The sequence below is a fragment of the Malaclemys terrapin genome, chromosome 4, assembly GCF_027887155.1.
Source record: "Malaclemys terrapin pileata isolate rMalTer1 chromosome 4, rMalTer1.hap1, whole genome shotgun sequence".
Taxonomy (NCBI): domain Eukaryota; kingdom Metazoa; phylum Chordata; order Testudines; family Emydidae; genus Malaclemys; species Malaclemys terrapin.
This window is the reverse complement of record NC_071508.1, coordinates 67,768,788-67,796,647: the sequence shown is the minus strand read 5'-3', so window position 1 is coordinate 67,796,647 and position 27,860 is coordinate 67,768,788. Positions and strand designations below refer to the sequence as shown.

Here is a 27,860-nt window from a genome sequence, read left to right as displayed (position 1 = left end):
GGGGCTGGGGAGAGTGAGGAATTATTGCTGGCTGGCTGATGCAAAATTAAAGCAGACCCCAGCTTGCTCTAAATTGTATGTAGGGCTGAGACTCAGGGACTGACAGCCTCCCATGTGCTCTGTTTAGCTGAGTACCTGCCCCATAACATGGCATTGTTTTTAGATAAGCCACCTGAATGTAATGGCCATCATGCTATAAAATCTTTTCATATGCATTGTTTTGTGTTGATTGGATCATCAACTCAGTGAATTACAATTCTGTTTGTATACTTATGCTGGTATGGGAGACGGAGAAAATGTAAAGGTCAAAATGATTCCAGCTCAATACATAAAAAGAGTAATTAACCAAATCTTAGAAGTCATAGAAGGAAGATCTATTTTGTCTCAATAGGAAATCAGTTTCTAGGAACATAGGACTTGCCATACTGGATCGGGCTGGTAGTCCATCTGGCACAACACTAGATGTTTCAGAGCAAAGCTACTGTGATCAGTAAACATACTTATCTATTTAGCATATAGTACCATAAGACATGGGATCCCCATTTGACACACAATCACATGGAAAAGGAGTATCCTGCATTTCCTTGTGTTCTACAGCATTCTTGCTTTACAAATTGCCTTCATACAGAAATAGTTATAGTCTAAAGGAAATTTAGGTGAAAATTAATTTTTTGATGTATGGCTCAAAAATATTCTGTAGAAATATCTATTCAGTTAAAAAAAATATCTAATTGTAGTCCTGATCTTGAAAGCAGTAAGAGTTTTGCCAGTGATTTCTAAAGGAAGCAAGATTGGTATTGCTTATTTAATTTAAATGATAAATCCAATATGATAAACTAAGTATTTAATTTATAGATCCAGCATGTAGTGCAATTAGCAACTGTCACCAGAGCCACACTTCTCCTTTGCTCCAAAGCATGCATTGCGGTGCTCAGTCTTTAGCAAGGAGATTTATTTGCTCAACTAGTTAACAAACAAACCAAAAAACAATCTTAACTCATTCCTTAGCCTCAGGCCACCCCTCCCAGGAGTCTCTAGTTCTCCTACTTCTGGCAGTTTACCAGTCTGTCAGTTGCTCCCTTCTTAGGGCAACAGCCCCCAGGGCTGCTTCCGTGAGCCCCTTACTCCAGGTACCCACCACTCCAGTTTGGCTGTCACAATCCATCTCTCCCAGTTGCTCACTAACAGTGCATTTATAGGACCAGGTGTAGCCCAGCTCTCTTAAATTGGCTGGATTGGGCTCACCTACTGTGGTCTAGGGAGCTAGTCCTAGGGTATGTCTATACTACCTGCTGGATGGCGGGCAGTGACCGATCCAGCGGGGGTTGATTTATCGTATCTAGTCTAGATGCGATAAATCGACCCCTGAGCGCTCTCCCATCGACTCCTGTACTCCACCACCGCAAGAGGCGCAAGCAGAGTCAACGGGGGAGCAGCAGTAGTCGACTCAGCGCAGTGAAGACACCGCGGTGAGTAGGTCTAAGTACGTCGACTTCAGCTACGTTATTTACGTAGCTGAAGTTGTGTAACTTAGATCAATTCCCCCCCCCCCCCCCCGACAGTGTAGACCAGGCCTTAAAGTCAGTAAACAGGTACCAGCTACTTTGAGAGAGATTGGTGATTAAAAGGCAACAAGTAGAATTTGGGAAAAATTACTCTTTGGCATCCAACTTTGCTTCTATTTAGGCAATGACAAAACTCGTATTGACTTTGATGGGTACAAGATCAGACCCTATACACAGGGATACAGGGAGGGTTAAAGTTTTTGACAGATGAAGTAAAAATTGCCTCAGCTTCATTTTTTTTTTAGTAAAGTCTCTTTATTTATCCTCAGGAAAGAAGGCGAGAATTTGAGAAGAATCTACAAAAGGCTGGTCTGGAACTAGAAACAGAAGACAAAAAGGTAAAAAAAAAACGTGTTCTCATCCTAATGAGCAAAATAGGACCAAATAACTGAATTTTCAGATTGCTAGATAATACATTTGTTGGTCTGTTCCGACAAGATTTTATCCACCATTGTATCAGTGGTTCTAGGAGATTTCAGTACATCAAACCATGTGAGTAACTGAAGTTAAACAGGCTAATATAGGAGCAATTTTTCTTGATAATTATTCTAAGCACTGTGAGAAGAGAACTGTTGTGTTTCAGGAGGAAGTGATTGTGTTTTACTCAGTAATGAAAAGGAAATGGTCCCAAAATAACTGAATCGTGAGTTCATTTACATAGGGAGACCAGTGTAAAAAGGAACCTCTGCTTGGGCCAGATTCTTCCTCCAGCACCTCCGCATGGCATACCAGTAACATCTATTGAAGTCAATGGGAATTACTCATATCCTGTGGGGGATTAGGATCAGGATGGGGAAAGGCTTGGGATGGTAGTTGTGTCCATTTGTTTAGTGTTACTTTTCTGCCTCATATGATTGGGACAGCAGGGGGAGTGCTTCTTTGATCAGTGTTATCCTTACTCTACTTGAGAATAGGTGGAGCAAAATAACTTCTGACAAAACCAATGGATTCCATGAGACCCAGAGATGGGGCTCCAGTAAGCCAGGGATTAAATATTACATTTTCCAGATTAAATATTACTGTTTTAGAGTCAGACCCTCACATACACTATATGCAGAGAAATTCCAGCAGTTTCAGTACACCAATCCTAAAACTTCCCTCTCTGCCTGGGAGATGGCACAGCACCATTGCATGCAGGGAGTTTTGACTGCTGTGTGGGTTTTTATACCCTGCATAGCCTGCTCTGTAGAACCACACTATTTCCAATGCATTCAGTGTCTTCTATGGCCTTTAAGTAGGCTGGAGAATTTGACCTTTAATGTACAAGTTTGATGCAGTTTGAAATCTCCTCATAAGCCTCTAATCAGTGCAAAGAGTACAGATACCCACTACCATCAATCATACAAGCTTTCTGGCGGAGGGAAATTTTTCCTCCTGTTTTTTCAGAATCAATGTAAGCCTTTAAGATAATAAAAGAACAAAGAGAGAAAAGTTTTGGATACCGTCTGGCTTGATTTTAATCCGAAAAAAAAAACCCACCTCAGTTTGACCTCAGGCTTAACTCTTCTTGTGCAGGAATCTGAAGATGGCAAAACTTATTTTGTGAAGATCCATGCCCCATGGGAGGTTCTGATCACATATGCTGAAGTGCTGAACATTAAAGCACCCATCAAGGAAAATGATATTCCCCCTACTGTAGAGAACCCATTGGACTGTATGCTTGGACCATTTAGACTACCGGAGAAGGTGATGCACCCTGAACCAGACTACTTCACGGCACCCTTCAGCAAAAGTAGGCAGGAGCTCTACCTCATTGACAATGAGAACACCTTCTTCTCACCATCCAGGAGAAACAGAATAGTACGTATCTCAACCCATCTGTTTACAGGTGCAGGCAGAATGTAACATAGTCCTCTGAGTGGGTGGGTGACTGGAGATATGTGTGATCACATATCAAACACTAAGCTGAGACAGCCATTTGAGTTCTGAATCTACAGAAGGTCAATTACTTTGATGCTGTATGGTACAGTATTGCTGGATGTTGTGTGATGAAATCTGATGTCTGTGTATCTTTCTAAATACAGATGGCATTTGAGAAACCAGTTCTCATCCAGGGTGGGACAGCTGGGGCATCCTTGTTCCAGCTGGAGCCTTGAGGATCCTCTAATTTCCCCTATATTGCAGTTACTGCAATGCATTGCCTTTGAAGGGGATTGGACAGTCCCATCAGCAGTGCTCCTTCATCCATCAGTGGAGTGTGTTATTAAACCATATTATAAAAGAAGAGGATTAAACTCTCTGTGTTTGCATTTTAGGTGTACTATATCCTAACACGGTGCCCCTATGGAACAGAAGAAGGGAAGAAAAAGTTTGGAATTAAAAGATTGTTAAGTAATGGCACCTACACAGCTGCTTACCCTCTCCATGATGTAAGTATTTTAGCTTTATATTCCCAAAGGTATAGCACGGTCCAGCTTTCCTCCCTCATTTGCTTTGCTTGCTGTGACATTACTGTTTCCAGTAGAAATGTATTTGGTCCCCAACCCCTTCAGCTTTTATTAGGCACTCTGATCTCCTGCCCTGTAATGCACAAGGAATATCTGCCAGCCCTATTATGCTGTTTTTGTATGCATTACAGTGCTTTTCCATATACTCAAGTGTATTGGGTTTACCTAAGTGTTTCAGTCACAGAGTTCAGTATTGTGATTCACACTGCAATGTATTTTATAAATGTTTTTATTTTACATTGTGAGATAAATTATAATAGTAACATATTACAAAGACAGATGAAAACAAGGAAATGAATAACATCTTTAGCTGAGCCCTGTGGGTCATATCTATATGTGGTATAAAATGCCATTGAAGTAGTTACACCAGGGATAAATTTGGCCCTAAAGTTTTGTGTGGTCATTTCTCCACATTAGGATGCCCTCTGGTGGCATACTGTCAGTATTGTAAAGTCTGGTTGCTTTCTCTGATTTTTGCTTTAGGGCAGTGGTTCTCAACCTATTTACCATTGTGGGCTGCATATGCAGCTTTCTGTGTGTTATGCGCATTCACACAATATATATGCTACTTGTATGACCCTGGGGATGTCATATGGGCTGCAATTGTGTATGCGGGCCATGAGTTGAGAGCGACTGCTTCAAGGTATGCTTTAAACACAGAATACCTGCATATAGCCCTGCAGCCCCTATTAGTGTAAACAGGAGGGAGCCGTGCTACTAAATACCAGTGTATTACACTGGAAGTTTACCTCCTAGTAGTATTTTTAATTTATTGTTTTTGTGAGGCTCTAATTTAATTCCTTATTTGTTTTTGAATAATTGTTTGAGGATAATTATAATGCCTAGTGGCATTTTAAATCACTTGTTTATTTTTTAATTTCCTTGTTTGTTTTTGACAATCCTTTGATAAGTTTCTGTCACAAGACAAATATGAGAAAGAAAGATTCTGAAAACCAGAAACTTCTATTGAAAGGAATGATGCCAGCTACTTGGGTGAATGGGAATTCTGGTGGTTTTCAGATTTTAAGCTTGGCAGGGTAGGACCTGTGCCATTTTTATGCTTGGCAAGCAGCAAATACATTGTGGGCAACATCACAAACAATAATAATAAATAACAGCAGTGGTGCCAAAATACAATTTTGATGCCTTTACACACAATACCAGTATTAGCAACCTCAAGAGTTTGAAAATTGAGTGAGGCTCCCAGAATCATGATATTGACTTAAAAATCATGAGCTATTTAAAATATAATATTTGGGGTTCTTTTTAACTTACTTTCTGATGTTTGAACCAGTAGGGTGCCCTTGGGTCATATTTCCATGCTTTTTCTGAACAAACAATGAAGCCTTTTTTAAAAAAAACAAAAACCAGAAGCAGAAATTCTCAATAAGGGAATGTCTAGAGCTAGAGGTGTGATTCCCAGCTCAAGGAGACATTGCCACTGGCTGTGACTGAGCTAGCGCACTAAAAATAGAGTATAGCTGTGGAGGTGTGAGCCCCAAGAGGGGCTAGCTGCCCCAAGTGTGTACCTAGGGTCTTGGATGGGATTGTACTCAGGGCGGCTAGCTGCTCCCACCGCTTAAACCATGTAGCTACACTCTATTTTTAGTGAACTAGCTCAATTACAACTAGTGCAGGTATGTCTCCTCGAGCTGGGAATTACACATCCAACTCAGAATGTAGACATACCTATAGTCATGTGACTCCAGGAGCTGGGGCTTTAAGAAATGCAATAAAAACATTGACAGCATTCCAGTCCTTCCATCCTATTCATTTCATAGGAAGCTGAAATGATCAGAAAACTCTTCTTATTCTTAGTATTCTGTCATACAATAGGAAAATCTGTGAAAGTACAGCCTACCATTGAAATGAATTAGTGTGGCAGTCTTATTTTAGAGGATGCTTGCATTATAGCCTCAGAAACTGCAGTGATAAACACAGTATAACAATCTCTGAAGAAACACAAAATAGCTTTACGTTGTGTTATGTGTATATCTTTGCATCTCTCAGTAGAAGGTCCTTGATTATGGAATTTATCACAAGAGCCTGATTCTGACCTACAAGGGATTTGGACTTGAGTCTGTTTCATGAGGTGGGGATTGTTTGGGGCTCATCTACATCAGGAAAATTTGCACTGATGTAGCTTCATCACTGCAACCTCCTAATGTAGACAGGCTACACCAATGTAAAACGTGGCTTGTACCACTGCAACTTACTCCAGTAACTTACTAGAAGAAATCAGAAGTGCAAGGCCCATTTTCCAGAAGTGCAGCATCCCTACATTAAGAGTTTACATCAAATAGCTATATCATGCAATTTTCCTTAATGTCTAATGTATGCAGGCCTTTCATTTTGACAAGTGGTCTATGGGTACATATATTTTAAAATATTGTGTGTTGAAAGGGCTATTCTTGGGCTGAGTTATGATGTTGAGCACCAAGTAATTTTAGCTGGCCCTAAAACTCACCCAGGAGGTGTTGCTGTTAAGATTTGCATATTTTAGTGTAATGTGTTAGTCTGCTGATGAGTTTCTTTGTCTCTTCTCTGATCTGTGCACATCCACACAGTGCCAATACTGGAAGAAGGCAAATGATCCAAACTGTGACAATGAGAGATACACATTGTACATGGAATGGGCCAGGTTTTTACGGTTTTACAAGGAGCAGCCTTTGGATCTCATTAGGTAAGATATGGGCTGTGAAGTGTTCATTGCACTTGGCCACATTTCATTGGTTTTCACTGCATTCATTTGTGATTTGTTCCTCCTGGGGATTTTTTATTCCTTTCTAATGTTTGAGGGAAAACGGGTGCCTAAATAGGCACATGTGCTGAGAGTACACAGTGTATGTTTTATTAGAGACGGCAAAACTCTACCTCAGATCCAAAGCCATTCAAGCCAGCCAAATGTAGACGGGCCAGTTTTCCAGATCTGCTTCAGATGCAGAAAAAAAATTATGAGGAGTATCAGGTATTTTGTAAAATCAGTTGATCTCTTTCATCGCTTAAGGTAGAAATGTTTGAAGAACAGTCAATGAGATTTTGGCACATTGAATCTGAACCTGAAATATAACTCTAAGTAAGCCTAAAACCCAGCATTAACCTGCCTGAGATTCAATCAGTGTCCCCTTAGTCCATTAGTTCCTTTAGTAACACACCTTGTTGCCTGTGTTATGATAAATATCCAGTTCTTTTAAAATGATCCATTTGGAGCCATTGTGAACCGTTACATTTTATACTCTGCTATCTCCTTTTGGTGCCTAACACAGGTAAATCTGTATTTTCATTGAGAGCGGGGGAAAGAGTTCCTTAAGCAAGGTATTCCTTGAAGGGAAAGCAAGGGGTAGCTTCATCTGTTCCCTAAATAAGGTCCATGTGTTGTGCTTGTTCATTGTAGCTCTCATTTATGGGCTAGATTCAGATCTCATTTATACAGCATAAATCATTGGATTTATTATTTGGTGGGCTCCAATGTTGGCCCATTGTCTTTAGTTTTGCTTGGGTCTTGCTAGTTTTGCCTTTTGAGATTTGCAGTCTTTGTGTGTTTGCCTACCCAATTGTATTCTTTGTGTGCAGGAAGTACTATGGAGAGAAGATTGGAATCTATTTTGCCTGGCTGGGTTTCTACACAGAAATGCTGTTCTTTGCAGCAGTGGTTGGCTTAATCTGTTTTCTCTATGGTTTGTTTACAATGGATGAAAATATGAGCAGGTGAGTGTAACTGCCAAAATTACATTGAAAGAGATATCTTTACCTTGTTAGTTAAAAAGCAGGATCATAGTTTTAAAATGTCTAGTTGTATACTATCAGAGGGGTAGCCGTGTTAGTCTGGATCTGTAAAAAGCAACAAAGAGTCCTGTGGCACCTTATAGACTAACAGATGTATTGGAGCATAAGCTTGCATCTGACGAAGTGGGTATTCACCCACAAAAGCTTATGCTCCAATTCACCTGTTAGTCTATAAGGTGCCACAGGACTCTTGTTGCTAGCTGTATACTGTGTTTTTAGAGCATCGCATTTTCATAACTGCTTATGTTCAGTATTTTTTGCATATGTAGTCCTAATTTGTACTAACATTTACCAAAAAAAAAAATTACAAGTAGGAATTATTCTGAAAATATAAATACAACTAAAGAATGTAGTTTTGCTCATTATAGAAAAGCAGCAAACATAAAATGTTTTTAAGCAGAGGGGGAAATTCTGCTCTGTTACACCCAGACAACTGCCAGTCGCTTAAATGGGGTTGCACAAATAGAGCACAACTGTCCACTGTACAGTAAAATCTAACATATAGTTGGAAGTTGAAATTTTTGTTTTAATTTGGTAAAGGGTTTTCTCTCTGCTCATATCCAGGCAACGCTGTGGCTGGTAGGGTCCTCAGGATACTGCCGTTTCTGCCCGTTTAAGCTTCTCTCCCATTAAGATTGTTTATGTATCACTGTTCATTGTTGCCTTAGACCCTCCAGTTTTGATCCATCATGTAGAGAAAGCTATTTGCCTCCTTCAGAGGGCCAACAATGGTGAATAATTACCAAAAATGTCCAGGAGCAATACAGAGAACATCCCCCATCAGAGATGAACCAGGCTTCACATATAGTGGACATTCAAAGTTTGTTTTGGTCTCTGACGTGTGTAGCTAAAAAGTACATTCTGGAATGGGTACCTCTGTGACCTGTTCTGCTGAATTATGCCAGTATGAAACTTGTGTTATATTCATAATATCCTATATTCTTCCTGAAAGATCCCTATGCACATTCAGACTTAAATGGTCATTAAAAAGTATACACACAGGTCACTTCACCTAGTCCTGCAATACAGCTACTTATGATTAAAAAATGGAAGCTTCTTAACATCATACAGCAACACTACACAACAATATAGAACAGGAAGTGAAAAGAAGCAGCAAGTTGAAATTACAAAAAAGTGCTATGAGATCTTTAGTGACCAGATTAGAAAGAACCTTTGTTTATATCTCATCTGAAAGACTATACATCCAGCACAGTGCCTCCCGAACAGAATGCTGAAGTACTGATTCAGTACTGACACAGAGAGAAGCATGGCACCAAGTGAATCACCAACTCCATCTCCAGGAACAACCCAGTTGTTCCTGGAGGTTTCTCTGACCCTGCTACAGTTATATCAGTGTATGTAACCTTGACACATCATTAGCAAAGCTAAAAACCCTTAAGTTTGAATGAGTGAAGCTTTGATCTTTTTCCAAAAGAAATGTCATATTGAGCTTCTGAAGAAAATGTAAAACCATCTTCTTCTCCTCAGCACAGAAATCTGTGCCCCTGCAATTGGAGGAGAGATCATCATGTGTCCTCTTTGTGATGAGAAGTGTGAGTACTGGAAGCTAAACACCACATGTGAATCCTCAAAGGTCTGTATCCAACTCTGCAATTATTTGTCATGTTCTGCTTTATTTAAAACTGTTCTGTCACTGAATTGTCCTGTCCCTGTGTGTTTCTGTTACAGTACTCCCATTTGTTTGATAACGTGGCAACACTTTTTTTTGCAATTTTCATGGGCATATGGGGTGAGTACATTTGATAACAAAGTTTAAATAAAGCAATGGAGAGATCTTGACTAAACCTTTCAGGGACATTGAGAAAGCCATTTTGTTTTGCCTTAAATCTAGAAATATTTACCCCATCAAAGAATAAAAATAATTCAAAGTTGTGGAGGAATTGCTCTTTACAGAAAACATAACCTAGTACTTTAAACAACCTACACACCTGGTGCAATGCAATTAAAAGACTGTGTTTTTGCAGAATTGTTTATCTGCAGGTCACTCCTAATGTTACAATTATTATTTTCTTTTAACAACCTAATTTGTAGTTTCAGAGTAGCAGCCGTGTTAGTCTGTATCCGCAAAAAGAACAGGAGTACTTGTGGCACCTTAGAGACTAACAAATTTATTAGAGCATAAGCTTTCGTGGACTACAGCCCACTTCTTCGGATGCATACAGAGTGGAATAAATATTGAGGAGCTATATATACACACATACAGAGAGCATAAACAGGTGGGAGTTGTCCCTCAGAGTTGGTAAGACAACTCCCACCTGTTCATGCTCTCTGTATGTGTGTATATATATATCTCCTCAATATTTATTCCACTCTGTATGCATCCGAAGAAGTGGGCTGTAGTCCACGAAAGCTTCTTCTTTTTGCTAATTTGTAGTGAACACATTGCTAGTTTCTTCCCTACATGACAACAGGTTTTATACAGTTGTAAGCAATTCAGACTGTGTTCTCTCTTTTCTCCTGATCCTTGCAATAAAGTTTCTCTCTCTGACCCTATGAAGCAAATTTCTTCTACTTCTGATTGATGGCTGCCACAAGCAGAAAGTAGTACATAGGCTCAAAGAATGCATTGTTATAGGTAGCCTTAGTACCAGGACCCGGACATTGTCCCTCTTTTGCACCAGGGAAGTCAGACGACGAGTGTATTTTGAAGATGCAGAAGGCACTGGTAGATGTATTTAACTGAGTTGTCTTCTCTGTGATGAGACTTCCTGTAAGCATGTATTTGTCATTGTTTTATTCATACCATTTAACATATCCATTTTAGATACAAAATTCTATTGACTTTAATGCTTGTTCTTTTGTTAAATTTCATATGCATCTTTGTAATTGTCTGTGAGAGCATGCTTCTTATTATTTCCTATTCTTTACCTTAATTAATGAAGAACCTTCTTTCCCATTTGGGTGACTAACGCATGAAAGAATGTATCAAATGTCTTAGCCCACCAGAAATAACCATATTACAGAGTTTCCATTATCCCACAAAGGTCTGTCTATCATATCTATTTATCATCTTAGCATCTAGGCACCACCTTTTGCACTGGGATCTTTCAGGAAATTTCAGAATGAATAGATTTTGTAAGCCTCGGTTCTTCAAGATCTTTCTTACTTTTAAACACTGTCCCTTGAATGGCATAAATAAGTTTGTATTTCCAGAATGCTCTACCAAGGCTTATAGAGCACCACAACATAAACTCTTTCTTGTGTGTGTTCAACCCACAAACTCTTACCAACTCAGATGCAGACATTTCAGGTTACCAGAGGTTTGCAGCATTTTAGATCAGTTTGTAGAGGGCTTTTTGAAGCTTTTTAGATGCCCTCGTCATTTTTATATAAATATATACACATGCCTCTACACCCTGCTATTTAAAAAAAAGTTCTTAAGTCAAGCTCTCCCTTGACTTTCTGAGAAACATCAAAAGCTCAGTCTCTTCAAAATGCCATCTTATCAAAATAACCCTCAAAAAAGCATCTGATGCTTCATGGAAAACTTTGGAAAGCATTTTACTGAAAAGCAGTTCTGCTTATCTGTAGTAAACATGTTTCCATAATAGATTCTTGTACCCAACGGCCTAGGTTGAAATATCCCAGCTTATTTGTTAGTTCTGTATAGCTGCTTGTGTTTTAACTAATCACTATAATAAAATGTGTGTGTCTTATCTAGTGTGGTCATGAGGGCTTGCTACTTTGTCATCTACTGTCTACTCACATCTACACTTCAATTTACCAATAAATATATCTAATTCATATTACAGCTCTTAGCAGTGAGCTTTCTTTTGTGGCTGATATACTGAATGAACATCAGGCAAATCACATTGAGAGAAGAAGTAATAGAATAGCAATTGTGAGACATGGGAGAGAAGGGTTGTTTAATTTGGGTGGTATCTAGAACCTACGAGTCAGTTCACTTTTCATAACATGGTTTATTTGACACTTTTCACTTACAGTAACACTTTTCTTGGAGTTTTGGAAGCGGCGACAAGCTAGACTCAAATACGAATGGGATTTGGTTGATTTTGAAGAGGAACAGCAACAGCTCCAGCTGAGGCCAGAATATGAAGCCAAATGTACCCGCAAGAAAAAGAATCCAGTGACTCAGGTAATTAAAAAAAAAATGCTCAGTGTGAGAAGATGTCGGTTGAGTGGACACCAAAATGAACAAAACTTTATGCTAAAATTCCATACTAACTTTTCTGTAATGTGATGGTTCTATCTTAGGAACTAGTTAACATCTAATTGCTGAGTAAAGATCTGTGATGCTATGGTGGCAGTTAACCACTTGTATGAGGACAAATCAGACTTTCAGGTACTGTGCTACACGAAGCAATTAGGCACATTCTGCTGTCTGTTCTACCAGGAACAATCTGGAGTAAATCCACTCAAGTCAGTGAAATTTTCTCTCATTTACTGTGGTGTCTGACAGCTGGTTGAAAAATGGATAAGCACTCAGACATTATGGTGATGATGGTTATAGAAGAACCAAGATCTATAGAGAGCGTCAAAAAGATGTTGCAAACACTTGGTGAAATTATTTTCCTTGTTTTTCATCAGAATGATTGTACATGAAATTTTTTCAACAAGCCCTATATCTGGGAGTAGAAAGTTTGGCATATAGCACTTTATAGGACTAAATTCAGTCAGCCCAGACCCCGTGCAACCTCAGTGAACACAATAGAAACACATCAGGTTTAAACTAGGGCAGAATCTGGCCCCATAACTTGTCACTTATTATTTTCTTGCAGCAGGTAGCTGCATGGTAAGTAGTCAAGTTTTCACTCTTTACATGAATGTAATATGACAATTAGATAGATAGATAGACATGCACACACAATGTAGCTAAGGAGAAATGGCCAATCAACAGATGTTTGCTGTCTGCGTGATAAGGAATGCGGCAAAGCAATGGAAAGTACTAGGTATAGAAGAGGAAAAGTCTGCTGCACAGAGATAGCAAAAGTCATACTGGCTTTTGGGTTTCCGTGCAGTAGACATTTTTGTTTACTTAAAGGAATGCTGAATACAGAAATGATGATATAGCACAAACTGAAGTATCCCTCCTCTCTGTTTCCAGTTGAAACAAACCTATAATTTTTCTTAATGAAAGAAAACACATTTGTTGTCTTCATTGCAGAACGGAATGCAAGACAAATAACTCCACACACAAAAAAGGTGGCTAGGTGTTGTGTTTGTCCTCTGATGGCTAAACTTGCTTGTGTTAAGTGCTGGGGAAGTAAACCTTGTGGAGTCTGAAGTTTAATTTGGGATGCAGTTAGATATTATGTGCTTGTTAGTTTTTCCATTATCAAATTTTTAAGCAGGTGTTAATTTGCAGGTTTCTAGAATATATGATTGAGATTTCTTGTATTCTGGAATAGCCCCCGTCACCTTAAAATGGACTGTTTCAGTCACACTCTTTGTCCCTGGAACTATGTTTTAAGTAGTTCCTTTTCACCAGTCATGCAAATAGATACATGAAAGTAACACATTTTTCAGAGGAAACATTTCAATTTAGCCATGGCTGTTAAAACAACATGCTGTTATATGAACAACATGGCCCTTCCCTTCAAGCCTCCTTACTTTTTAGGAGAAATATACATTGATTTTTTTTTCACACTGAGAGTTTTTCTACTTATGCTAGGGCACCATTGTCATTTTTATGCCTCAGTGTGATATGCACTCCAACAGTGAGATAGATATCTCTGAAGATCACACAGCATGACTGCTTGAGCACGAGGCCATAGGTGTAGCTCTGTGGAGGTTTTGTTTTTAGATTGATCAAAAGAACATTTCAGGCAAGTAACTGTTTTTGACTACTGGATCAAACTAATTGGAAAGGAACATCTGCCTGTTTAATAATATATGTTGACCTGTGTCCCTGTCTATGCTTAGGGCTAAATACTTTCCCTTCTTGTATAGCTCCACAGTACCCACAAAGCAGCAGAACCACTGTGATTCTACTATGTAAGGAGGAAAGGCTATGGGAAAGTCACATAACTCTTGTGTCTTGCAGAGCAGTGTGCTGCAGCCTCACTGTCCATGGCAAAGCATAGTGGGTTTTGGACCAGGAAGTAAGGGCATGACTAGTGGACAGTGATTGTGTACATCTACTGGCCTAAAATCCCAGTGTTGGGTCATGGAGGGTGAAGCAAACATAGATGCTTATACAGTTACATATAAGCTATAGTTGCAGCATATCTGGAGCAGATTTGCTGGTGCCGCTAGACTCAGAAAGGATTCCATCACCCCCAAAAGCATGGTAGACCCCTGTGCAAAATTGTTTATTTTGTCTTTGTACAAGAAATCCGGAGTTGGTTATCAATGTATTTTCTTGTCTCAAACATGAAAATCGAGCATGGAGTTGTAAGACAGAATAAGAAATCAATGCATAGCTGGGTTTTTTTCTTTGAGCATGTATTGACATTTGCCTTTAAAACCTCAATTACCTTCTGATCCTTTTCTTTATGACAAAGAGCATTTGTTATCTTTGCAGATTTTCAGAGGCTTTTGTAGCAATTCCTGTCAGTGCTCAGCCATAGAAAATTATACAGGTTAGCCACACTGTAGCTTCATTTCCTTTCATTATCTAATGTGTGATACTGAAAGTGTGAAGGGACATTGGTTTCAAACAGATTAATTTTGTAAATTGAAAAGGTAATATAGATACAGTTCACTGAATTTAGAGAGCACTGAGGCTAGCTTTGCTTCAATTGTAAAACCAATTTCTCATCACTACTTGCAAAGATTCAAGGTCTTTGCCCCTCACTGGATACACTGATACAGAAATTACCCATTGCGAGAAAATAATCTTCACCTTGTTTGCTATTTCTGCTGAGTTAGCATCACAGTAGTCGATGGTGAAAATACTGAACTAGTTCTTAACAGGTCAAATTCTTCTTTCACTGGCTTCAGTATATGTGCAAATGAAGAAGAATTTGGCCCAGAAATTTTAAGGCTTGGTCTCTGTACAGCATCAGTTCTTAAGTAGTAAACTAATTATGTGTCAGATAGCCTAAAATAGTTCTGAGACAGTCGTTCCTAAAATGAAATTGTGAATCCCTTATCAGAAATACTTGCTTGGACTGCATATTATGAGCCTAAATAAATCCTCGAATATTTGTATACGTATCACATTAACTTCAGTTGTTTTTATAATTCCGTTAAGGAGAAAGACTTTTATTGTATACTATCACTGAATATAACTTACGCCAATCAAGAGTGCTCAGAATTATTCATTGATAAAAGTTTAAGTACATTTTAGACAGTCATATCTCTCACCCATAAAAGTACAGCACTATACACTTCAAATTCAGATTGTGTCTTGTGGACAAATTGGTCTTCAGCTGGCTAAAGAATGTTGTCATTTGTCTCAGTTATGAACAGTCCTCACATAAAATGATTAATACTATGTGATTGATGCAAAAGAAAATGCTTTTCCCAGTTACACTGAGATACATTCACTGAATCCAGTAAAATTACTCTGCATTACTCCAGGGTAACTGAGAGCAGTATTCTGTCCAGTATTGGTGGTTTTGTGTAACAGAAATAAGGTAGTTTCAAGAAAATGCCTGAGGTTCAATATCACCTTATTTCAAAACAAGCATCTACTTTGACTCAGTAGTTATATGGTATTAGTAGTAGTAGTAGCAGTACTAATATTTGTATTGTGGTAGTGCCTAGAGACCCCACTCAGGGATCAGAGCCCCATTGTGGAAGGCATTGTACACAGACATAATGAGAAAACAGCGCTTGTCCTAAAGCAGGGGTGGGCAGACTATGGCCCGGGGGCCACATCCGGCCCTTCAGACATTTTAATCCTGCCCTCAAGCTCCCACCGGGGACCGGGATCCAGGGCTTGCCCTGCTCCACGTCTGCCATGGCTGCACATGGCTCCCGGAAGCAGCGGCATGTCCCCCCTCCGGTTCCTACGCATAGAGGAAGCCAGGGAGCTCCTCACGTTGCCTCCGCCCCAAACGCTGTCCCCGCAGCTCCCAATGGCCCAGAACCACAGCCAATGGGAGCTGCAGGGGCTGCACCTGTGGACAGGGCAGCACACAGAGCCACCTGGCCACGCTCTGGGTAGGTACCAGAGGGGGGACATGCCACTGCTTCCGGGGGCTGCTTGAGATAAGAGCCCTCTGGAGCCTGCACACCCGACCCCCTCCCACCCTCCAACCCCCAGCCCTGATCCCCCTCATGCCCTCCGAACCCCTTGGTCGCAGCCTGGAGCACTCTCCTGCACCCCCGACCCTTCATCCCCAGCCCTACCACAGAGTCCGCACCCCCAGCTGGAGCCCCCACTCCGCAACCCCCAATTTTGTGAGCATTCATGGCCCGCCATACGATTTCCATATCCAGATGTGGCCCTTGGGCCAAAACGTTTGCCCACTTCTGTCCTAGAGAGTTCCACACTATGAAGACTATATGACTAGATGACCCTTCTTCTAACCATATGATTTCTGTACCAGCGGGATAGCTTTGTAGTGTAGATGCAGCCTATACCACAGAATGTTTCTTTCTGTAAGTGTAGGAACTCCACTTCCCTGAATGAAATTATCTATGTCTGCGGAAGCTGTCTTCCATTGACAGACCTGTGTCTACACTGGGGATTTTGTTGGCATAGTGATGTCAGTCAGGGCTGTGTTTTTTTCACACCCTTGATCAATGTAGCTGCGTTTTTTTCACCCTTGACCTGTGTAACTTTTTCAGTGTAGACGAGGCCTAAGTAACAAAATTATCAGATTATATGTACTGTACTAATTTCTCTGCCCTTGGTATTCGCCCTTGTTAATCCATCTGATCTGATATTTTAGGAGTTAGAAATGGTTGCTAAAAAGAGGACTTTACATGAAAATGGGAAACTGTTCTTGTGCTATATGGGAATAATCTTTTGGGTAAGATATAGCTGCATGATAGTTTGGCAACTAATAAATTTAACCATTTCTTCAACTGAAAAAAAGGATTTGAAGAAGTGGAGTAAAATGCTTTGTGGCTGTGTGGAACAACTTAGTACATCTAAGTAAACATTTATTGTAAGAAACCTTGATGTGAAAAACACTGAAAACAGTAATGAAATTTTGAAGCCAGAGCTGTATTACAACTGACCTGGAACTATAGCAGTAATTCTCTCTTGTTCTCAAAATCAAATACTGATAATTGGAGAAAGCAAACACAATCGTCCTTCAGCACTGTGACTGATTTTGTTTAACCTATTCTTCCTGGTTATTGGCTTTATTATTGATACTGTTTATTGGCCTCTTCACTTCTGATTTCTTTGCTACCACATACAAACCATGCAACATACATTCTTCAGAATGAAAGGGGTTAAAATTATTTTCATAGGATGTTTGCTTTCACACAGCTGTTCCAGGCATTGTGTGCTGCTTGGGGTCCAAATATGTATGTGGATTGTGAACTGTGCTGTGCTTGCTTGACTGTTGCAGGAGATGGAGCCTTATTTGCCTCTAACTAGCCAGGCTGTACGGTTCTGCATCTCAGGAACTACAGTGTTGTTCTGGGTGAGCATCTTTTTGAATCATCACTTTAACATGTATTACAATCGCTGATCTTCACTATCACGTTAATTTGTATTACAGTGTTTGTTTTAGATCTCCCAATTAATACTATCCTGCATGTTTCTTGCTGTCATGCAAAGTACACTTTAATTTATATGGAGAAGATAAAGATCTTGAAGATCTATCAGTAACTAAAGATTTGGTGAGTTTTGCTAGGTTAGGGCCAAATTTCACCTGGACTCACACCTTAGTGTATCCCAATTATCATTGAAAAAATCTAATTCAGAAAACAGCATGGATTATCATGTTTAAAAATAAAAGGGGAAATTTTTTTTGCTAAGATCAAATGTAGTGTCAGTTTGATAGATTATATAAACAGATAGTGAGTTTGCAGGGAGATGGATTACCCAGTACTATTATAATTATTATAAATTATTTGTACTACCGTGCACATTGGAGCCCTAGTCATGGAGCAGAACCTTATTGTGCTAGATGCTGTACAGACACAGAACAAATAATTTAACAGGTGTTTTCCAATTCTACGTCTATAGTCCAATGTCTTCCCACACATGTATTTTGAATAGAATTATTAAACTGTCAAACTGTCAAACTTGATAAAATACTTTTGATGGATTTTGTAACTAATATAACAGGGTATTTCATCTGTGTACTTTGCATTTCAGTGCTCCTGAACTCATAGCCAAAAGAACGAAAGAAAAGAAGAAAAAAAAAAAGCTAAAGCATGACCCTATGAATTTCCATTCTTAAAGTGCATGCGTGCAACTGTGTTGTAATGTAAATTTACTCTACATCTCTGTCCTTTCCTTAGATCTCTCTGATCATAGCAAGTATGATAGCTGTGATAGTGTACCGTCTTGCAGTCTATGCTGCCTTTGCCAGCATCATGGAGAATACACAAACTCTGCAACCCATCAGTGGATTACTGACCCCACAGCTGGCAACTTCAGTCACTGCATCATGCCTGAACTTTGTCATCATCATGATACTGAATTTCTTATATGAGAAAATAGCTGTCTGGATCACTGATATGGGTAAGCAACTTACAAGAGGACAGAATTGCCAGGGAGACATTCTGCTCTACAATGGAGTCACTAAAAGTAGAATCTATCTAGAGGGGTCTGATACTGCTTTCCTTGCTCATGCACAATTCCCATTGTGCCCAAGCCCTATAGGTTTGTGGTGAGTCTTTGTCTTGTTACTATGGCTATGCTGGACAAAGTTTAACAATTTCACTTACTCTCCTTGTACAGTAACTCCTCATTTAACGTTGTCCCATTTAACATTGTTTCAATGTTACGTCCCTGCTCAATTAAGGAACATGCTCGTTTAAAGTTGTGCAGTGCTCCCTTATAATGTCATTTGGCTGCCTGCTTGTAAGATTCTGTGGAAGAGCAGTGACTTTATAAGGGAGCATTGCACAAGTTCCGCTTCTCCGCCTCCTCCCCTTCCCTCCCAGCGCTTCCCCCACTGCCAAACAGCTGTTTAGCGGTGCTTAGGACTTTCTGGGAGGGAGGGGCAGTAGCAGGAAAGTGCTGTGTCTCTCTAAGCACCACCAAACAGCTGTTTAGCAGCACTTAGGATTTTCTGGGAGGGAGGGAGAGGAGTGGAGACGCAGGGCTTCCCTGCTCCTCCCCCTCTCTCCCAGCACTTCGTGCTTAGGACTTTCTGGGAGGGAGGGGCAGGAGCAGGGAAGCGCTGCGTCTCCACTTCTCCCCCTCCATCCCAGAAAGTGCTAGACTTTGGCGGGGGGGGAGGGATGTGGCGTGCTCCGGAGAGGAGGTGGAGTGGGGGTGGGAAGAGGTGGGCCTGGAGCATTCCTGGCAAAATCCGAGCCTATTCTCCGGGGAAGCTGCCGCTGCTGCTGCAAAGGTACTTCGTAGCGTCCTTGCCTGCAGCGGTCTGTGCCTGTGTGGGGTAAGCCAGGGGCACTTCCCAACCACAGTACTGTACAGTATACAGTATAATGCCTTTTGTCTGCCCCAAACAAATTTCCTTGGAACCTAACCCCCTGCATTTACATTAAATCTTATGGACAATTGGATTAGTTTAACATTGTTTCACTTAAAGTTGCATTTTTCAGGAACATAACTACAATGTTAAGTGAGGAGTTACTGTATCTGAATAGCTATTGTCATAAGTGGCTTTGTCTTATTATGTGTGTATCTTTTTGTATAATGTCTGCACATGCTGGAATTATCCTGACACCAAGGTAATCGTGTTCTGAAATCTAAATAAAATTATAATTGTGTGTAATATTAAACTCTTCAAAGCAAGATCAAGCCATCTTGGTTTAGCAGAATTTACTTTAGAAGTCCTGAATATGAATTAACTGTGATTCTAAAAATGGAGCACTCTTTTCTACATCAAGTAGGACAATTATACCAGTTAAATAAGCATGCTCCTTAACTTAATTGTATTGGGTACAATTGTCTCACCCAGATTTGTACACCTGGATCTCCCTTATGGAAAAGGAGCAGGGTGGGGAAAGCTTCCACAGTACTGGAGCCTGCAGATCCAGCATTCATACAGGGAAGGGAGTGGAGACTGAGGGCAGGAGCAGGTGGATTTAGGACTGTGTCATCTTTTTCCTCATGTCTGTGACCAGGTGGGGGTCCCTGCTAGTGCATCTCCAATAGAGCCAAGCTGCCCAGGAACTGGAGGATGTTGCTGGAGGCCCATTGCTGACATGGGAGTGTGTATGGTTATTTGCATAATGAGGTCCTTGTAGAAATTTCCTCCCCCAGGACCCTTTTTGTGTGTTTTTCCTGGGAGGGAGCGATCCGGCTTCTTCTTATTTTTCAGCCCCTCGAAGTTGCTTTGCATTACACAGAGAATGAGTATGTTGCCAAATGTTCAGTTTTAACAAACAAACTAACTGAAAAAGTACTGTCCACTAACATGTTAGTTTGTGAAACTAATGCTAGGTCTACACTACGGAGAGGAGAACTTGAAGTTGCGTATTTTAGGTCGACTTACCTGGCTGTGAGGATGGTGGCGAGTCGACCGCTGCCGCTCCCCCGTCGACTCCGCTTCCGCCTCTCGCTGCGGTGGGAGTTCCGGTGTCGATGGCAGAGCGATCCCCGATAGATCGATCGGCGGGTAGCGAAGACGTGCCCTAATACTCAAGTATTCAGATAGTCTTAATCCTGGCATCATACTTCTAGATTTAAGGATAGGAAGGGGTCTGTCTTGGAGCATGTCAGTAACACTGTGGGCTGGACTCTGCACTGTGAGAGTTCAGCTCACTTTGCAGCTGCTTCTCTTTGTATAGTCGGAGCTTACCTACTCCCTATTCATAATGAAATCACAGTGGGAGTTCTGCCATGGGCTTCAGTGTGAGCAGAACTGGGACAAGAAAACCACATCTAGAACTGTAGTTCTGTATTGCTTACTTCTCTGGGCTAAATTTGATTGTCTGGCTCTTAACTTTTATTCCCCTCTCAGTCCAATAATGGGATAATAGGCGCAAATAAACTATTAAGATAATAATTTGCATAGAAGAGAAATTGATTCCTATTTAATTTGTTTTTTCATCTTCAAATTGAATCCTGCTAAATCCCACTAATATGTACATGAAAGCTCAAACAATCATTTTTTTTATGTCTGCACATTAATGTGAAGGACTAATTCCTTGTCTGTGAAATACCATTGACCTCTGTAAATTAGCTCACACTGTTTTGTGATGATCAGCTAAAATCAGAAAAGATCATCGACTTCTTCACTTTTGTGTGACTACTGCCCTCTAATGTTGAGAAGAGAATCTGCACTTTTCTTGGGCTTTTGAAGCTTTAGTGGAAGAAAGGAGTATGAAACATTGACTATTTCTGTCAAGAATGTGATTTACCACCTTTATTCCTGAATTATATGTAACAATTAGGCCAAATTTTGCTCTGAGATGCACAGATTTAATTACCAGTGGTGTCAACGTTTGAGGGCAGAATTTGAACCTAGATGCAAAGTGTGTCACTTCAGTAGTTCTAAGACCAGAGTTCCCAAATATTTCCCTATTATGACTCCCCTGTTTTTGACTGTCCAATTACATGAAAGCCCTTTATGGGCTCCAGAAATTGTTTGTCGGGCCAAACTCACCAACATTCATGCAGGGAAGAGTAAAGTAGCCCTTTCCTGAAGCCAGCTTAGTCCAGTGTGTCTGCAAGGAGATTCGGCCCACTGCTGGCCAGCCTGAGTTCTTGTGGTTTATTTTTCTCTCCCCTCCTGCTCAGATTGGCTATTTAGCTAATGATATTTTACAGTTTATTTTACCAGTTGTGGGATTAGTGCTTTCTGCTACTGAGAAAAGCAAACATGATGGAAAAGATGGAGCAGAGTCCTCAGTAGCACCCTTGTGGGGATCACACCAGCATGTTACCTCTTTGCTTCAACTGTCTTCCTGACAAGTAGGAAGCCTCCTTGCTCTCTCACCCGCCTTTGGCCTTTCTTTGAGAGGTGCTGAGTACCTCTCACTGGCTTCACTTACAGTTATGAGAGCACAGTACTTTTGAAGATTCAGCCCTATAAAACTGCAGCAAGTGATTCTCTTTCAGAACACAGGAGATCTTCTCCATCTATGCTAGGTTTCTATTTTACTGCCAAAATGGAAACTTTCTCACCCTGCGAGGGCACAACCAACGATTTGGGAAATGCTACTATGAGGAATTAAGTGATGAAAGATTCCAAGGTGGAGCTGGTGACACTAGCTGGTATGTGAAAAGGGGGAAATCTGATCCGATTAGCATTTCTAGAATGAGTCCAATGCCCCTCCCTGCTCAAAGAGCTGTGCTGTGCATAGAGGATATACTGTCTGACAACAGGAATGCCAGCTGCTGACCATAATGTGTTTTCTTGAGATGTTAGACTGCTGAGGGTGACAAACATTTATGAATCTGCATGTTTGAATTGTAAAGGCAATTTAAAACTGTTTATTTTGGTTTCCCAGAGATCCCAAGAACTCACCTGGAGTATGAGAACAGACTCACTATGAAGATGTTCCTGTTCCAGTTTGTCAACTACTACTCATCCTGCTTCTATGTGGCTTTCTTCAAAGGGAAATTTGTGGGATACCCTGGCACATATACATACATGTTTAGTCGCTGGAGAAACGAAGAGGTATGCATTCCTCTGGACTTTAGGAGGAGGATAGATAATAAATACAGTTGGCCAGATCCTCACTAACGCCTCCATCCCCTTGATAACAAAAGTTTTCTAGATGTGGGAAGGTGCTTGGAATGAATGCCCTGTAGCTGCTCTAAACTGGCACTAGGGACCGAACTAGCCCTTGACTGTTCCCAGGATCAGAAAGATGAAAAGATAATAGAAAGCTACCTAGGGCCCCTACCCCTCCTCCTTGGGCACACCAAATGGAGTCCAGGTATATCTGAGGATCTAGCGCTAGATCCTTAAAGGGGACTTAGGGTCAGCATTGCAACACCTAACATTTAGGCACCTTGCCACCCAGTAGAATCCACAGCCCTACATTAGCTGCCGAGGCTCCCTATACAGTGGAAGGGGCGAGTTAGGTAGTTAAGAATGGGATTCAGAAGCCAGCAAGCTGAGAGGGGAGTTGCCTAAACTACACTATAAGAAATGCAGAGGAGAGGGATGTGGCCTAAGTTGTGCTCCTCAAAGGGAGTTAGGTGCTGGAGGGAGATGCTTATCGCCACGTGGGATTCACAGCTGTGAACCCTCTCCTGGAATTAGGCGCCTAAGCCAGCTCAGCTCTTTCTTGCCAAAAAATTATGGTGATGGTGGCAGCTCCCTTATGCCCAGCAGTTAGAGCATCTGACCCACTGAACCAGAGAGAATAACTCTATAGCGTAGCAATTAGCGCATTCTCCTGAAAGACTTGGGCTCCAATCCCTACCCCAATGACTGTTTAAGTGTTTTACACAATATGGAATAGTTTCAGCAGGAGAGATTGAGAGAGCCCTGGCCCAGAATACTCCATAGCTCATTGAGCAAGTCACTCACCTGGGAGATGGGAGACCTGGGTTCAAGTCCCTGCTGTGAATCAGGCAGAGTGGGGATTTGAACCCAGGTCTCTCATAACCAGGGTGAGTTCTCCAGTCACTGGACTGTTAGTGTAATGGTGACTCTGGCACCATGACCACCTCCAAGGCTGTTGTCACAGTTTGGGGCAACTGCACCTGTACTTCACCTCAGTGGTCCAGCAAGGGCACCCATTCTTGGTCTTCCAGCTTCCGAGCCGTTGCCTTTCTGGCAGAGAGATGTGTGTCTCTCTGCCTCCTGACCAGGGTATTTCCAGGTCCCTGCTTTCACTGTTATTCCCAGCAAAAGACAGGCTGCCTAAGCAGACTTCTTCTTCATTCTCTTCTCAGAGACAGTACACAGTGTAATTGCCACAGTTGTAAGTTACCACACAGTTCTTTCTAAGCAAGCACATATTCTTAAGGTAAAAGCACTATAGAGAAAACATATTAAAGACAATAAAACCTACACACATGCTAATAGCTTACCAGGGATCACCCCAACTACAACCTGGGCTCTGGCAGGAGCAGTCCTTCAACCTTGGGTTTTCCTGGGGTTTCAAGTTCACCATACCCTTTGCTCTGAACAAGAACCCTCAAGAGTAAGATAGTTTCTCATTTATCCAGCATGGCTCTTTGAAGAGATCATGACCAGGTAATTAGCCAATGGGTCTCTGCTCAAAGTGCAGCTTCCAAAGGATGGATTTGAGGTGGGTCATTTGCATTCCCCTCACCCCTAAGTATTTCCTAGGAAATCCACTTCACACTTACAGTCCCCAAAAGACCTTTGAAGTTCCTAATATCTTCCAGAGATTTAATTAATACTGCCTTCCTCCTAAAGAAGTTCTGTACAATAATACACAGTTTGCATTTTCAATATAAGGGACCCAAAAGGTATTAAAATGTAATTCCATAAGGTTTGCCCAAGATATGGCAGGATATCGTCATATCTGTCGTAGCTGTATTTTGTGCAGGGCCGGATCTGGTAGGTATGGCCTAAGGGGACCTCTAAGCCTGCCTACCAGATCAGGCCCTGCAGATAAGATAGATGGGGAAAATATGTAGTTTCAGGATTCTGCAAGAGTTTAGACATGAGCTTGGCTCTGAACAGTTTGGCAAAGTCATGATTTGAACAGTATTGCACATGCCCACTGGAAGAAGTTTGTTCACTGCTGGGACTTTACAGGTGTAAATGTAGGTACATAGGGAGTTTAGATATCTACAGGATTAGGTTGCTGCTGAGTGAGGGTTTGGAGGATCTAGATTTTGGATTTATGTGCCTAAAGCAGCAGTTAGGAACCTAAATCCCTTTCTGGCTCTGGATGTATTTAGCACTTCTCAGGATTTGGCCCTTGCTGTTTGCAAAGAAGACTAGTCTTTAAAACTTCTGCTCTTTATTATGGCCACCATGAGAATTTACTGTCCCTAAACAGCATGAGGACCTTGAGGATTATTTTTTCTAAATCATTGATGGGCACCTTACTTATCTCAGTGATGTACTGGCTCTGTTTAGTGGGGCCTCTGGCTCTGTGAGTACTGTACGCGGGTGAAGACAGTGCTCCTCTGGGCAGATTAAAGCCAGGGTAAATGTAAGTGCTCACTGACATTAAGCAAGGTTAGCATCAAAGATGACTGACCTTCTGCTTCATGCAAAACACTTCTAAAAGTTCTGGCTTTGGATATTCATGCACAACTCCCAGTGAAGCCATGTGTAAACCTCCGAAGGCAAAATTGGGTGTTAAATGTTGCCTGGAGGGCAAGAGGGAGAAAAATAGCTTGAGGCAAACAAAGGGCAGCTATCTTAGCAAAGTTAGGGACTGAAGTCTTCTAGATGTTTTTAGGGCCAGTAAATTCTCATGGTGGCCCTGATAAGGAGCAGAAATTTTAAAAATCTGCAAACAGCGAGGGCCAAATCCTGAGAAGTGCTAAATACATCCAGCTCTCTGAAGTGAATGGGAGATGCAGGAGTTGAGTACTTGGGATTTGGCCTCTGGTATTTCGAGATACCAATGTTGGTGCCATGTTGGCATCTCACTGGATTCAATGGGAAAGGCAGGAACTGTTACTGGAGGAAGTTTGAAGACTGCTTATGCCCCATCCACATGCTTATGCCCCATCCACGGGATATGTCTGCACTCAGCTGGGAGCATGGACTAGGTCTGTTCAAGCTAGCACACTGAAAATAATAGTGTGGACATTGCTGTATGGGCAGTGGCTCAGGCTAGTTACTCAAGTCCAAGCCCCAACCTGACCCCATGGATCCAATCTCAGGGGGCTAGCCCAAGCCAGTACCCATGCCTCTCCATTCACACGGCTATTTTTAGTGTGCTAGGATGAGCAGAGCTAGCACGAGTCCATCTCCTTGAGCTGGGAAACACATTCCCAACTGCAGTGTAGATAGACCCAGAGAGGCCAGTCTAAGCCCTGTTGAGTCACTTTGTCTTTCAAATGGTCTGAATATTTCAATTTTGAAATGTTTTACCTAGCACATTTCCTTTTTGGACAAAAATACAACACGGTTTAACCTTTTAAAACAGTCTCCCTGAAGGTGAATTTTTTGCTGGGAGCTGAAGTGCAAATTACTTCTTTCCCTACGCACTTTAAGAACTCTTTCTTACATTAAATTGTATTGTATGCAGGTGATGGCCAACTTAGTAACTTGCATGATTGTTTTCTCCCCAACTTCTTTTTTTGGTCAGTGTGATCCTGCAGGCTGCCTGATTGAACTGACAACACAGCTCACCATAGTTATGGCCGGCAAACAGATTTGGGGAAATATACAAGAGGCCATTGTACCGTAAGTGATGCCTTACATTGAGCCACTCGGTTTGTAGATGGCTAAAATTAAGGGTGATGAGTAGCATCATTTCACTGGCCACGCTGAGAGAAATGCTGTAGGTAAATTAACCGCGTAAGTGCTGAAAAGTAAATCAAATTTTTAGTTCTTTTGGCTTCTTTTCTGTAGGAGATGTTTGTAAAGACTGTTCAGTATGGGAGTGAGGAGTTGGTTTCCTTTGGGGGAAAGAGGTGCTTATGAATCAATTTATAGCGCACAATATATTCTCTAATCATGACTCTATATTCCCCCCCTCCCTTATTGTTCCTATTTCCCCACACACACAGCTGGATTTGGAATTGGTGGGGACGCAGGAAAGCCAGATGTAATCCAGAGAATTTATATAGTCGCTGGGAGCAGGATCATGATCTGCAGAGCTTTGGAGCCTTGGGGCTATTCTATGAATATCTAGAAATGGGTGAGTTGAAAACACATCTTTGAAATGAGGATAAGAAACTTTGTTATTATGGTTATAAGAACAGAGCTTTCCAGTTGGGGGGTTGGCATGTTCTCTGGTAAGTATTGTAAGCAGCATAGAATTCATTGATAGGAGTTAAATAGGTCAGCCCAATAAATGAAGCTGCCTTTATATTGTTATAATGCATTGAGCAAAGTTCTTGTTCATAGTATTATATATCCAGGAACTGTTTCTCTCTCAGTTGGATGGTGGATCTGTTATCCATACTGCATCTCTCTAGTGCATATTCTGCCATTCTTCCCAGGCATAACTTCCACTGATAGTGGAAACTCTGACCATGGGATGAGTGCCAAGTATGCTGTAAGAATCTGCACTGCAGATATGAGATCCACAATGTGGATCAGAGAATCCACTGTGTTTTGGGTCTGCACTGATTTGTGCTCTGATACTACCCAGCTGACCAGCAGAGGGCGCATGAGCTAACCAACTGGCACTATTTCTAAAATGATGCCGACAAGACTGATGAAACAGTTTGCAAACAGCTAACTAAAAAAACAGAAATTAAGCCCATGCAAAATCCAGAAAACACTGAAAAAAATCAGTGTTTGTCAAATAGAAAGGACAAACTTTGTTGAAAAGGTTGCCTGGTGGTATCCCTCTTAATGCTACTCCTAAGCTGTGCATATAAATCTATAAATCTTGTTTGGAACTACCTAGCCACATTCGTGTCATGTAGCCATTTCACCTTGGGCTGTGATAAAAAATTGCTGCTGTAGTAGCTGCTAGTGGCAGTGAAGATGCAGTAGATGTTTTTCCTTTTCCTGAATCATAATTGAACGATTGCCCCAGCATAATTCAGCGACCACTTGGTTGCTGGAGATTCTATTTTTTGGCTGTGATGGAAAATTGAAGTCCTGACCACATGTGGTTATTATGGATCTCATGACAGTTTTAGAACCGTATTTAACGCCAATGTCCTGGCCAAATTTTATGGAGTTTTACATTCTCCCTGGGCTTTGAGTAGATATAGTATTCCTTTTCACTTTCTGTTCCTAAACTATTGTGGGGTAGTGTTGGCACAACTGAAAAGGCTGCCACATACCACACCAGAGGTGCTTTCATTTTGGTGGTAGCTAAAGTGATTATTTATGTATAGAGTTTGTAATTTTGTAATTCATATTAAGATTTACCAGTGGCATTAATCACAGATGTAATGAACTGTCAATAAACACATGAACAATAGAGTCACAAGGGAAGAATACATGTTCAAAAATTT

At 41.1% G+C, this 27,860-nt stretch overlaps 1 protein-coding gene across 5 annotated transcripts in view; it reads left to right on the top strand.

The window, feature by feature from the left end:
* ANO5 (anoctamin 5) overlaps positions 1-27,860 on the top strand; it is a 101,092-nt gene that overhangs the window by 61,230 nt on the left and 12,002 nt on the right. For all 5 annotated transcript variants that reach the window (XM_054026368.1, XM_054026365.1, XM_054026364.1 and 2 more), the window contains 13 exons: positions 1,835-1,903; positions 3,081-3,365; positions 3,821-3,934; positions 6,580-6,695; positions 7,586-7,720; positions 9,287-9,392; positions 9,488-9,548; positions 11,764-11,915; positions 17,254-17,328; positions 18,155-18,377; positions 22,283-22,452; positions 26,030-26,127; positions 26,454-26,584. In XM_054026368.1, the coding sequence (XP_053882343.1) occupies positions 1,835-1,903; positions 3,081-3,365; positions 3,821-3,934; positions 6,580-6,695; positions 7,586-7,720; positions 9,287-9,392; positions 9,488-9,548; positions 11,764-11,915; positions 17,254-17,328; positions 18,155-18,377; positions 22,283-22,452; positions 26,030-26,127; positions 26,454-26,584 (1,735 nt within the window). The remainder of the gene's footprint in view (positions 1-1,834; positions 1,904-3,080; positions 3,366-3,820; positions 3,935-6,579; positions 6,696-7,585; positions 7,721-9,286; positions 9,393-9,487; positions 9,549-11,763; positions 11,916-17,253; positions 17,329-18,154; positions 18,378-22,282; positions 22,453-26,029; positions 26,128-26,453; positions 26,585-27,860) is intronic.